Source organism: Strix aluco, chromosome 8 (genome assembly GCF_031877795.1).
Source record: "Strix aluco isolate bStrAlu1 chromosome 8, bStrAlu1.hap1, whole genome shotgun sequence".
NCBI classification, from domain to species: domain Eukaryota; kingdom Metazoa; phylum Chordata; class Aves; order Strigiformes; family Strigidae; genus Strix; species Strix aluco.
The window spans coordinates 30,889,282-30,902,643 of NC_133938.1; the positions used below are offsets into that span (position 1 = coordinate 30,889,282).

General features: G+C 49.9%; 1 protein-coding gene across 1 annotated transcript; it reads left to right on the forward strand.

Annotated features, from left to right (window-relative positions):
• The first annotated feature begins 2,933 nt into the window (after nt 1-2,933).
• NPHS2 (NPHS2 stomatin family member, podocin) lies at nt 2,934-10,324 on the forward strand. The gene is made up of 8 exons (XM_074832972.1): nt 2,934-3,222; nt 4,857-4,960; nt 5,880-5,952; nt 6,263-6,345; nt 7,267-7,470; nt 8,175-8,230; nt 9,098-9,176; nt 9,886-10,324. Exons 1-8 carry the CDS (start codon nt 2,946-2,948, stop codon nt 10,162-10,164), a joined length of 1,155 nt encoding a protein of 384 aa, XP_074689073.1. The 5' UTR covers nt 2,934-2,945; the 3' UTR covers nt 10,165-10,324.
• Nucleotides 10,325-13,362: the final 3,038 nt, after the last annotated feature.

Consider the following 13,362-nt stretch of genomic DNA (forward strand, 5'->3'; position numbering starts at 1 on the left):
CCCCCGGGGCCTGCACAGAGCCGCTGCCCCTGCCTTCCGAGTAAAAACGGTAGGCGCGTTTCCCTTCCCACAGGAAAAGTTAGCGCCTTGCAAAAGAGTCACAGACAAAAAGGGACCAATTCCTTTAAGGCGACAACGTTTAAACCCTAACACCAACGTTATTAAGAGTAGTCTTGTAGTTTTTAGTCCCATCTGAGAGGAAAATCCACAGTGGAGGTGCTGAGTGACTTTCCCACAGCCAGAGACTGTGGTAAACTGGGTTGCAATGGCTATTTCCTAACGGTTTGCAGTTCTTTTGATATCACAGAATCATCTAGGTTGGAAAAGACCTTGAAGATCATCCAGTCCAACCATCAACCCAACATTAACAGTTCCCAACTACACCATGTCCCTCAGCGCTATGTCGACCCGACTCTTAAACACCTCCAGGGATGGGGACTCCATCACCTCCCTGGGCAGCCCATTCCAACGCCTAACAACCTGTTCTGTAAAGAAATACTTCCTAATATCCAGTCTAAACCTTCCCTGGCGCAACTTGAGGCCATTACGTCTTGTTCTATTGCTTATTACCTGGTTGAAGAGACTCATCCCCATCTCTCTGCAACCTCCTTTCAGGGAGTTGTAGAGGGCGATGAGGTCTCCCCTCAGATATAGTATACTTCAAATTTGCTAGTAGCTATGGTTAATGATTAGTTAATGATTAGTTCCATATAGGAACAACTGCTAGATCAAGAAGAACAAGCTTCAATCTCCAAACCTTAGAAAATAGGTAGAACATTCTGGACCATAAAGACAATGTCTGGGATCGTTCTGAGGATTAATTATTTGACAACTTGGCAAAGTGACTATTTGCTTACTTAACTTGGCAACGAAACTAACTTTTGAGTGTCCTTAAAGTGAACTGCCTTCATTATAATACTAAAAACCACACCCACAGGTCAAAAAGCCCCCTCCCCTGGTTAAGACCCTTCCCCTGAGCATGCGTAGTATTAGAAGCATTAGGTAAGCTCTATCATACTTGTATGATAGTCACTAACCAGTATCTAACAGGTGTGTTATGGAAAAGCACTAACTTCTGATTTTTGTGTATAAAAGGAGCATGAAAACCTGCTGTTGGTGTGCTTGATTTGTGGAAAAGTCCACCGAGCACCCAGGCCTGAATAAATACAATATCTCTCCTGAGTGTGTTAAGACTGGGTTATTGCATGCTGGGCATGAATCCGCTTTTCAGGTAACAATTTGAGAAACCCACTCAATAGTGGGGTTGATTTCCATACAGGGACAAGTTTCCATATGACAAGAGGGGCTGAGGTTGCACATTTCGGGACGGCAAAGGTTGCAAAACCATCAGCACATGCTCTCAAAGCATCTCCCCATCCCAAGGTAATAGCCAAAAACATCCCATGGGGACAGAGGAGTCGGGACCCATTGGTTGAATTAAACATCAGACAAAACCAGAAAGCTGCAGGTTTGTAGGTGTTAATTATGCCATGGTGCTTCTGAAAAGAAATCAGAGTCCGTGCTGCCCGGCCAAAACCAGACCTGAGCTGCCATTTACTGCTGCTGCTTAAAACATCACCTGCCCTTTCAGCAGCTGGAGACTATCTCCTCCTGCCCCACGCTGGCCAAGTGATTAACACAAAGTGAAAAAGGTCTCTGGAGCACTTCCAAAGCAAATATAGACACTGTATGAATTTGTTAATTACGCCCCATTTCCGCCCAACTTTTCTCCTCTGCCATTCGCTCCCTCCATCCATCGCTTCCTCAGTGACCTGCTGACGAGGCACCCAGCACGACAGAGCAGAGAAAGCAGGGAGCTTGTGCTCCTGCCCTCCCTGCCTGCAATATCCTGACTCTGGGTGGGCCACAAGTCTCCAATAAAACAGGAATCCATGAAAAAACAAGAGCAGCACCTCCCCGGCTGACTTCCCAGCTCCCACCAGCCGCTCCTCCACACCAGAGACAGGGCATCCCCCAGCTCAGCACTGCCCTGTTGACAAGGGAGTCACCGCCTTATGTTCCAGCCTCATCTTGCTGTAGCGTGATTTCTAGCCAGGTGCTGATTTCTTTAATACAGTCAGTGACTTTAAAGCACTTTAAAAGTGTTTCTTGAGGAGGTTTCTGCAGATGTCACCACAGGCTGTGCAGCATGGAAAGTAAAAGCTCCTGTTTGCTTTGCCACGCTCCTGCTGTGGAAAACTATGGATGCATTTAGGCACAAGCTCTTTTGCGATTTAGAAGACAGATTCTCCAACAGCTCTAACCCTGCAATGGCCTCCATGCTTTGCACCCATTCAGGAAAGTTCGTGGCTGAACTGGGACCGGCTAATTTCCCTCCCTGATACAATGTGAGGTGACCCTAGAGAGAGGGAGTTTGCTGCTGACATCTCACCACTGTGTCAGCCAAAGGGTTTCTAGAGAGCAGACCAATGTGAGATGCTACTCACCCAGCCATTCTCTGCAACACCCCCTCCAAACACTCCCGAGTTAAGCCACTGGTCTCACCAGCAAAGGTTTTTCACTCTGGTGCTTGTTGTTCCAGGCCCCTTTCACCATGTGAGGTCTTCAGAGCCACATGTCTGACAGTGACTTTTATATTGCTTGTCAACAGCTTTGCAGAAACCATCTACTAAAAATCATCTGAGTGCTTTTGATTGTAGTTTATTTCCAAAGGCAGGAAGATACAAACAGAAAGTCTCCCTGTCTACGTCTATCCTTCCTTCCCATCTCCACAGCAGTGTGTGATGAGGGCAGAGCAGCTGGGAAACAGCTTGCTCACTTCACTGTCCATTACATCTGACAAGCCTGCGATAAACTTGAAACAAGCCTCCTTGATCTGACACCTCCCCTTCTCTCCTCCCCTGCCTGGTTTTCCTGCCTGCAGTAATAAATTCAAACACGAATTCATCCTACTCCCACAGGCAGCTGCGTGCTCCTTGGCACAGATGAAGATGGATAAGAGGTCTCGGGGCTCTTCCAGAGACACTCATAGGAGACGCAGAGAGTCCCCAGCTATACAGAGCAAACGAGAAAAGAGGGAGAGCAGCAGAGAAGCTGGCAAAGGAAGGGGAGACGTAAAGCAGGAGAAAGCAAAGGAGATCAAGAGCACCGCAGGGACTGATGGTAGGGTGCACACGTCCACGGTGGTGGACGTGGATGAGGTGATATCTGATGAAGAAATGGAGGCAATGGCGTTGCTGGACAGCGAGCGGCAGGAGGAAGGTATGGCTTATGGAAGGGAAGGGACCGGAAAGCTTTGGGCTTTTTGAGCCTGCGTGGGTCACAGTATGACTCTGCTCTCTGCATGGTGAGTGTCATCACACCCACCTGGCACAGACATGTAGTTATGCTCAGGATGGGATATGGGAGACTCCAGCCAGCCTCCCAGCCAGCTTCTGCAGTCACTCCAGGCAGAGCAGCGCTGTCTAGCAAAGCAATGAACTTTGCAACAAGCAGTTACATCCACAGCATCCTTCACGCTTCAGCTCACTGCTCCCCAGTTCTGTTCATGTTCTATTCTCTTCCTTTTCTTGCTTGTCCTTCTTTAGGCAGATGGAGTTAACTTTAATGCCAGTTCACAGCCCAGAGAACTGCACTGCAGGGAAGAACTGCGCTTGAGGTGCACACTCGTAGCTTCCCCTTCTGGATAACATTTAAGAACAGCTCGTCTCCAGGCTGTGTGTTTGTTAGGCAGATTCCCAGCCTGCCACGACAGGAGGGAGCATCATGAGTCTTTTGGCAAGATGACTGGGCCTCTTTGGACCCACCATCACCACAGATGCTGTATTACAGGATGTGTATTACAGGAGCCAGCATCTTTGTCTCCTTCCATGCCAGCAGCTCTGCTGCCCTAGAGTGACACAAAGGTTCAGACTTGCTCCTGTCTCTCTGGGAACCAATTTTTCACAACTACCTCTTTCTGTCTCAATTACAGGAATCTCAGCTAGTGAGCAGTGCTGTGGAGCTGTAGTGATCACACAGGTTCTTGGGATCTGAACCTCTCTCGGGAGCTGGTGGCTCTGCAGAAAGCTCCAAAGGCAAAGAAGCAGGGATGAAAGGGCTAGAGGGGATCCAGAATGGGAGGGATGCAGGGATGCTAACTTCACTGCTGGAAAACACGGTCTACTTTCTGGGTCTGGGTACACCCAGAAGTAATCTATTTTCATGCCGTACCTGCAGATTTTCCCTCAGGCAGGAGCACAACAAAGGGCAGCCAGATCGAGAGGACCCACACTCACTTTGGGGAGATGTAGGAAGTAACATTCATCTGGGGCTGACCACCCCAGTCAGCCTCCAGCACCTCGCTGTGACTGCTGTGAAGCACACCAGAGATTACAGCAGCACTCGTTGCTTGGTCCCACTGCATTAGGGAGCTGGGAGGTGACTAAAATCCTATTCCAAAAGGACCCGAGATACTCTGATAGGGAAGGGCACTTCAGGATGTGCATGTTGAAAGCTATCTCTTATTTACAGTCTTTCTCTTTGCCATTAGCTTATCTTTGCAGATAAGCTTCTGGGATCGCAGCTCAGCCAACAAGTTGCCCATTCCAAGCCTTTCAGTGCTGCTTGGTAGCCACAGGTCTTCAAGCTAAAGGCTGCTCTCTAGTCAAGGCACTAGGGAGAAGCATGGCTCAATTTCTGCCAGTAAAGCAGAGACAAAATCTCTCAGTCCATCCTGGCAGATCCTGGCCACCTGGGGCAGAGACTATTGTTTAACACAGCTCTAGAGAGAGACAAATTGTTCACATACACTGGGTTTAGGCAAAGGACAACACTGAAGCTGATCTGTGCAGGCACTTGTCAGGCCATCAGTATTTTGGAAGCAGTCCTCTCCTAACACAGTCATTTCTCCCTAGGTGTAAAGTCTCCGGGTCTGGGCATCTGTGAGTGGCTTCTGACCATCTTGTCTTTCCTGTTCGTCCTAATGACCTTCCCCATTTCTGTCTGGTTCTGCATGAAGGTGAGAAGAGTCATGGGGCCTCTCTAGGTTTAGTATTTGGTGTCTGATGTGGATGTAACCCACTGGTTCAGCATGTGTCAGACGTGAGCGTAAAGCTGTTTTGGTGTAAGGCCCTATTTACAGTTCTTTAAATCATCAGTAATTTTGACTTATGCTTTATCACATGTTGCTGCCGTAGAGGGCTGCACAGGGGTCCAACCACTGCCTAGCAACTACTCCTGCTGCAGAATCAGCAGGCAGGGGCTTAGGTTTCTCTTTTTTAAAACAAATTGCAAATCAGTTCACTTTCAAACATAATCTTCAGCCTGCCCAGCCCAGAGATGGCTGCATTGCAAGGAGCAGCAGGGTAAATGGGTCTTGCATTACAAATTTTGAGAGATCGATCTCTCTGTTAATAGCAGATTTTCCTCTCTTCCTCCCCCTTTCTCAGGTTTATAGCATGGCTACAAGTAGGCATATTTTGATTCCCACTTCTCATGAAATTTCACGTGCATCTTGTTCTCAGCAAGAGTGTCAGTATTATGGGTCAGATTTTACACACATGGTTCCCTTAGAGGAAAACAACCAACATGGAAAGTTTTAGCTCAGGGTGTTGAAGTTTGGCCAAGCAATAAGGAAGGAGAATGCTGGCCTCATCCTGGGAAACCCTGGGCAGCTCTAATGTTGGCTGCTCTCATCAAATCTCGGTCTGTCACAGGGCTGCTCGTATGCTGCTCACACAGAAGGTCAGCCAACAGTTCGGGGCCAGGCTCTCTGCGGGGGTAAGGGGACTCAGAGACGGGTGACTCCACTAGCTCACACCTGCTGAAATACTCCCTTTGCAGGGCTTTCCCAGAATGGACTTTCTCCGGTACCAGTGAGGCCCCTTTCCCCAGTCCTACACCTTCCTCTCCAGCCGAGCTTTTATTTCCCTTTGCAGGTAGTGCGTGAGTATGAGAGAGCCATCGTTTTCCGACTTGGGCATCTCCTTCCTGGCAGAGCCAGAGGGCCTGGTAAGGTGTTTACTGAGCCCCTCCCAGCCATGTCGCTCCTCTTCTTCATGCTCTGCCAAAGCTCACATGCTGGTGCCCTCCAAGTAGGCACAGCCAGACAACAGATGGGATGTCTTTGCTCCCTTCCTCTTAGGGCCAGTAGATTCTAATGGCTTTTCCCATCACAGAAGTAGCCTCAGAATTTGGGCCTATGTGTTGCTGTTCCTTTGTAGTTCTGCATGCCAAACTCTCCCCTGTTCCCCAGCCAGAGCAGGAGAGGCAATTTCTATGGTTCTGATGATCACCAGCTGCCTTTCTCTTCCTCCCACAGGCCTTTTCTTTTTCCTTCCCTGTCTGGACACGTATCACAAGGTAGACCTTCGCCTCAAAACCCTAGAGATCCCCTTCCATCAGGTATGGCTGCCACTTCCTCTCTATGTTAATTTTTGGGTCTCTTTATCATTACATGTCCCTGTGACTGGTCACGTGCTTGACGACAGCCCTGATTTTCCCTTGATGTTAAGAAAGCAGCTTATGCTTAAGATAGTGGTTCTGGTCCCAGGTCACACAGCACCAATTCATTAGCCATAAGATACTGTTCAGCATTGCCACTTCTCAGGATCTCACTGCAGATTTACATTGGGCTTTCTTTGCAAAGCCCCAGCTCCTGGATTCCTGTGAATATATGAGAAGTCCCCCTTGTATCCCTGCTGTTACACTTCCAGCCTTCATCCCCCCATAGAAAAATTTGAAAAAACATCTCAAAGTAACCCTAACAGCTCAGAAAATGAAAGGCAAAAAATTCAGCCCCTCTTCTCCTTTGGGACCTGTTGTCTGTGCTGCTGCATTGCCAGCAGGACTGTCCTTATCTGGTAGCATCTCTAGGCTCCCCCCCACCAGTGTACAGCAAATCCTCCTGGAAATACAATAACTGAGCACACACCTCAGGACACAGCCTGTGCACTCCGAACAGGAACGGACCAGGCAGCGGTGGGCAGGGAAACACAATGTAGGACAGTGACCTGCTCGTTGTCCCTAGCTCAGCAGCTGGACTGAGGAGATGGACACTGAGATGCTACTCAGGGAACTGAGATCCAGAGGTTATATAGTTTACCCAAGGCCAGTCAGTAGCAGAGGTGGAAACTACAAAGACTACCATCCAGCTAGTCTTCATTCTCTCAATTGTGTGCTTTTCTGTGCTACCTTAGAGTTGTCAGAACCAGCTCCATCTCACAGAATCATCAAGGTTGGAAAAGACCTTGTAGATCATCCAGTCCAACCATTAATGTAACACTGACAAAGCAGTGGTCATCTCCCCTAATGTCTTCTGCTTAGGTGGTGACCAAAGACATGGTTACCTTGGAGATAGATGCCGTCTGCTACTACCGGTTGGAGAATGCCTCTCTTCTGCTCACCACCCTGACCAGCATCTCCAGTGCCATCCAGCTGCTGGTGCAGACCACCACAAAGCGCCTCCTGGCACATCGAGCCTTCTCTGAACTTCTCTTGGAGAGGAAGAGCATCAGCCAGGAGATAAAGGTGCTTCCACCGTGGGGAGAGAGCAGAGCAAGGCTTGAACTGAGGCTCTAAAGAGAAGCTCAGTTGACCAGTCCCTGAAAATCACAGGCACTGGTTTGTGGAAGGGTACAATAACATCACATGTCTCCTTCACTGAAAAATGGGAGATTCTTCTTATGTTTGTTTTTTGACTCAGATCAGTTTAGGGGAAGGATACACAGTGTGGGCCCGTGCTGAGTAGCAGACAGTATGGTGTGAGGGGCATGACGGAGCCACTTAGACCAGCTTCATCAGTGCTTTGTGATACCCCTGCTTCAGTACGTACCCCATACATACCCATTCTCATGAGAAATGTATTCTGCAGCCCGAGCGAGTTGCCATAAAGCCAGTATACCAGTATATATGGGATCTCCAGTAGCACGTCTTTGTGGCCACGACACATGTACATGATGATACCAGTCAGGAACTGAATGTGTTCTGTGGAACTGAACTGGTTCCACGCTTGAACCAGTATGGACTAGTTAAATTGTTCTAAACCCCTGGGGCAAAGACGAATTGGAAGTAAAGTGAGGGAAGTAAATTTATTTCTGAGAGGCTTCACACAATAGCACACAAAAACTAATAAAACTACCTTACAGTGCCTTGAATTAATGTCTTATTCCCTGTAAGGGGCCTAGGGCAGGGCTGGTGTTCTCCCCCTGTTCTAAAAATATTCCTCTTCACAGGTGGCTTTGGACGCAGTCACAGGCTGCTGGGGGATCAAAGTGGAGAGAACAGAAATGTAGGTATGAAATGCTGGTAGAGGGAGCTTCCCTGGCACTTTGCAAGCACCTGTCCTGCCCTGCTCACTGCTGCCTGCTGTGCCTCCTGCTGTGCCTCTAGCTCTCTTCTTGCTGCTATTCTGCAGAAGGCAGAGCCTCACCTCTCCCCATCATCTTTTCCCTGCCCCTTTCAGCCTCTGCCTCATGCAAAACTTCCACGTGCAAAGACTGTGCTTGCTCCTGCACTGACAGCCAGGACAGGATCCTTAGCTGGGAATCTCCTCACCATGTCACTGCTGCTGCAGGCAGAGTTTGCACCCAATTCTGGTAGCCCAAGAGGTGTAGTAGGCACCCAACACTCTGCATCCCACCCTAGATCGAAGGCCCAAGGGTCTTAGTACTGGTAGGGATGGGCTCATCACTCAGAAGTCCATGCAGAAAGGTGGGACTCACTCATCACGTAGAGGGCCATGGAAGAGAGAGCCAAGCAGGGAATGAGTAAATCTATGAACAGAAGGAAATTCATGTGCCTACCTTGAGAGCAGTCTTGCAGTGGATTCTCTGCTGTCTCACAAAGAGTGAGTTTAGGCTTAAGCCTCAGAGGCACAGAGAGAAGAGGTCTCTCTGCTCCCTCCTTAGTGATCACACAAGCCTGGTCATTAGAGAACCAGGCTGGAAAAGAAGGATGGGAATGGAGGTAGAAGGCTAGAGTGAAACACTAGACATGTTTTCACTAGAGTGAAAAGAGGGACACCCAGGGAGCAAAGAACATGAGTGAACTGCTCTGCAGAGACTGACTGATGAGCCCACTCCAAGCCTCAGGCTGACCAACCAGTGCTGCCAGGAGAGCCTAGAGCCCAGCTGATCCCTGTCCTTTACCACCACAGCAACAACGTGCAGCTGCCTGCTGAAGTCCGGCAGTCCCTGGCTGTGGAAGCGGAGGCCCAGAGACAGGCGAAAGTGCGGGTATGCCAACTCTGAATACTTTTCATCTTCTTCCAAAGCATCACTCCTTCCTTGCCCACCCGTGGTTTGAGGTCCCTGGGACATTCCACACTAGGATACAGCTCTGGGAAGATAAGTTTCCTTTAATTTCTGTTCAAGAGCTGTGTCTGGCAAGGGGAGCAGCAGCAAGAGTCTGGGCCAGCCCAGCAGAGTGCCAGATCTGGTACCTGGCCTACAGGCAGGACAGACAGACACACAAAGAGGTCTGGGGTTATCCTTGGGCCTACAGTGATCCCCACGGGAAGCTCTTCCTCAGGGTTTCACTCTCCTCTAGGCGCCCAGTGCAGGGCTGTCACCACCATCAGGTACCCTGCACCTTGCTCAGCCCAGGCTGGCTCTGTCCCTCACACTGAGCTGCTCAAGAGCCTGGGTAAGGCTGGTGTCCAGCACCCTCCCCAAGCCTAGCCTGGGGGCTGCCCTCTCCTATGCTTTTGCAGCAAGACTATGCCCAGTTGTGAGCCCTGATGGGCCTAGGAAAAACAAGTCAGACTTGAGCTCCCAAACTTTTGTGAGCATCGAGGTCTAGTACATATGCTGTGATCTTCAGAGTTATGTTATAATCACACTGCCCTTGGGAATTTCATGGTGGCAACCTCCCACTATAATAAACAGTCCATCCCTCCTTACTCCCAGCCTCACAGAAACCTTTTTTTATTCCTCTCCTTGGTAGGTGATCGCTGCCGAGGGGGAAAAGGCTGCTTCTGAGTCGCTGCGGATGGCAGCTGAGATCCTGTCCAGCGCCCCTGCTGCTGCTCAGCTCCGTTACCTCCATGCACTGCACTCCCTTACTGCAGAGAAACCTGCTGCTTTCATCTTGCCCTTGCCTTTGGATGCCATGAACCTGGTTTCTCCAGCTACCCACAGTCCTCCAGCAGTGAGCAGCCTCCTCACAGACACCGCAAAGCTCCCAGAAAGCCCAAAAGACAAGAAGGACTCACCCATGCTCTAAGAGCTGCCCCAGAAATGGTTGCCACGCTGTCTCTGCTCAGTCCTGCTCAGAGAGGAGCAAGGAAGCTGGCCCTCTGGCAGCCCACCTGCAGGTCCTGGTCTGGCGGCAGGAGGGAAGGCAGCCCAGGCCTGTAATATAAAGTGGATTGTACATGGGAGAAGCCTCTTGCTTGTTTTGGAAAGGGAAAAATACGGAGCACAAGGAGCAGGGCTGGGACACATGAGCAGGGGGTTGAGGGAAGAGGGGTGTCATCCCTTCCCCTTCACAGGCCCAGAGGCACCTTGACACCCTAGGGCCTGGCCCCTGGGCTCTGACCCCTCTTGCCCCATCACCTCGGCAGGAAGGACAGACTTGCCCTTAACTACTTAAATGCCCTTTGCCCCCCAAACTGAAGAGCAGGGCAGGTGGAGTGGGAGCCCGACAGTCGGTGGGGGAACAGGACAGGGCTGAGCACGCAGGCAGGTTGGTGGGTGGTTCTGCAACGAGGGAACGAGCTGGGTCCTACGGTGTAGTCCCAGATGGGGGATTTCAGTCACCACCCATGCGCACACACACACACATAGAGGCAACCGAGGTGTTTAGCCCTAGTTCTAAAACAGGAGGAATCGGAAGAGGAGGAAAGGGCAGCCTTTAAGGCTTGGCACTTCCCTGCAGGGCACATCAGCTCGGCAGAGGAAAGGCAGGCTGTGCTGCTGCTCGCTTCCGCTGGGGGGTGAGGCAGGACCAGGTCTGAGCTTCTGGCCATCTTAAAATCTTAGAGGTGATCCGTTTAACCAACTCCCCCTGAGCAGACAAGGGGGAATCCAGCACTGCTGGGGAGGAGCCAGCTGAGAGCCTTGAGAACAGTCATACTTTAGCTTGCTGCAGCTGCCTCTACACACGGGGAAGGAACAGAGAAAGCCCTCAAAACTCCTACGTATCTTTCCTGCCAAAAGCTATTTGAAATGCCCAGGGACCTACAGATACTGCAACCCTTTCCCTTGGGAAAGATATGGAGCACTCTCAGAGGAAATACCACTGCGCCCAGTTTCTCTGATCCTGGTGCTTGCTCCTGCCCTTTTAGTTGACCCGCAGCATCTCCCCTTGCTTCGAAGCAGACCTCCCCTGCACAGCCCTCCCCAGGCCCAACGTTCTGCTGCTGGTGGCCCGTAGAGGCCAAGGTAGAGGGCACTTTGTGGCCTTTCTCTTACTTGCCCACACAGTAGCTGGCCATCATGGATGCGCCTAGCAGGGGTCGCTCACTCTTCCATTTTCACTCATTTTATTCAGTCCCTCTTTGCCTCCTGGTAACACTCCCACACGTTGGCACATAATCATTGGTAATACTTCTGTTAAATGCAGCGCTGTCAGGAGGATGGCCTGCAGGTACTGGCTTAATACTGCTATGAAGCATGAGGACCCCACTTCTACGAAGTACCACATATTCTGTATTTAACCAGCCCCTTCAGCTCCCTGGAGCCCCCTTCTCAGCACTCAGTCCTCCCATAGTATTCGCTCTACAAGTATTTGCCTTTTTACAGCAAAGACACCCGGCGAACCAGCCCCCTTACAAGTGGCTGGGAAGTGGGAAAAATCCACTTGGGAACTTCTCAGTGATCACATAAGCATCGGATCTCCAGGTGTAAACTCACATCTAAATCATTCCGCCACTGCAGCCTTCTAAGGAGAGGGCATCGGGACAGCTGTGGCTCCTGCTTGTGTGGCTGCAACAGATCTCAGGAGTGATCCACTCATGGAAAACTAGCTCTGGGAAGTGGAACAGCTCGGTAATCTTCCACTGGCGAACATGAGCTGTGTACTTACTTCTCTAAGGCTGGTTCTGGTTATTTCTCATGCTGCTGGAGTAGGCCCCCGTTACCCTGCCTAGGGCTAAAGGGCGTAATACTACACAGAGTGAGCTGCAGATGATCCTTTCTCTGAACGCTTCTCTGGATGCATTTCTGAATCTGTGTAAAATGATCCATGCAGACCAAGATTCCTTGGCACATCAAAGACCAACACCTCCACAGATAATGTCTCAAGGAACAACACTTAGCCTGAGAATGACACGGCACGACGTCAGGGCACGCACATTACCCTAATTGCGCTCATATCTGCAGAAGTCAGGCACAGCTTTTTCAAACATGTAGCTTTTCTGCAGTTACAGAAAAGGCAAATTATAGCTTAGAGGCTTCTCAGTTCCAAAGAATATGCCTTTTGCTCCAGCAGGATCTTCTCTCTTTCACATATACAGAGCTGGCAGAAACTTGTCATTTTACCTTGAGGAGATACTACATTCAAAAACCTTGCAGAAGGAAAACATCATTTAAAAATGTACTTCAGGATTAGGGATATATGATGTTTCCAAAATAGAATTTACTCCGAGGGAGTTGGCAGGGGTTTTCTGAGCCAATGTGATTCCTGACAGTTTCACTGCCTGCTCTTCCAAGTTGAACCCATGCAGCTCTGCAGAGCCTGGGCCTTGCAGAGCTCTATAACTATACAGACTGCCCTGGGTCAGGGACCCAACAGAGGCAGAAGTCCCAGGTGGCCACCTCACTGGGCAGATTGGCCTGTTGAGGCTGTGAGGGTACTGCAGATGGGGAGCCAGGGGGCTCAGATGCCAAACACAGAAATCACAGGGAGATGGATCATTTAAATGCCATCCCAGTGAACTGGAATCATCTGGAGTCTGATTTTGTGACCTTGGTTGCAGGCAGTTCTGTGGCAGCAATTTGAGAAAGGCCTTCAGGATCATACACAGCTCCAGGCTGCTTCATGCTTTCTGAAAGAGGGACAAAACCTTCAAAAGAAGAAGATTCAAAGACACACAAAAATTTGTCCACACAATTCTGTACAATTTCTTCCTGACCACTAACTGGTAACTGGATCATCTGAACTCCAGAGGATGAAGGAAGTACCCATTATCAGATACACAACCAGGCCATGCTGGCATGAAAAAACATCCTTCATAGGAGAGGAAAGAGGTGCAAACAACTTAATTGCATGATCCAACAGGGATGAGGCAGAATGAGACAGAGCAGCAAGAGATTGATGAACACAAACAGGAGGCAAGCACGAGGGGAGGGGAGGGAAGGAGGGTGCACAGGCAGGAGAGATGTGGGTAGGAGAAATTCAAGGTAGCAATGGTATTACACAGGGAAGACAAACTGTAAAGATATTAGAGCTGTGGGAGGAGACAGAGGACAAGCAAGACAG

Bases quoted from the DNA above. Each gene is read 5' to 3' on its own strand.
- NPHS2 (XM_074832972.1), top strand. From the start codon at position 2,946: ATGAAGATGGATAAGAGGTCTCGGGGCTCTTCCAGAGACACTCATAGG. The intron at 5,953-6,262 runs GTAAGGTGTTTA...TTCCTCCCACAG, and splicing joins TGGCAGAGCCAGAGGGCCTG to GCCTTTTCTTTTTCCTTCCC. The intron at 6,346-7,266 runs GTATGGCTGCCA...TCTTCTGCTTAG, and splicing joins TAGAGATCCCCTTCCATCAG to GTGGTGACCAAAGACATGGT.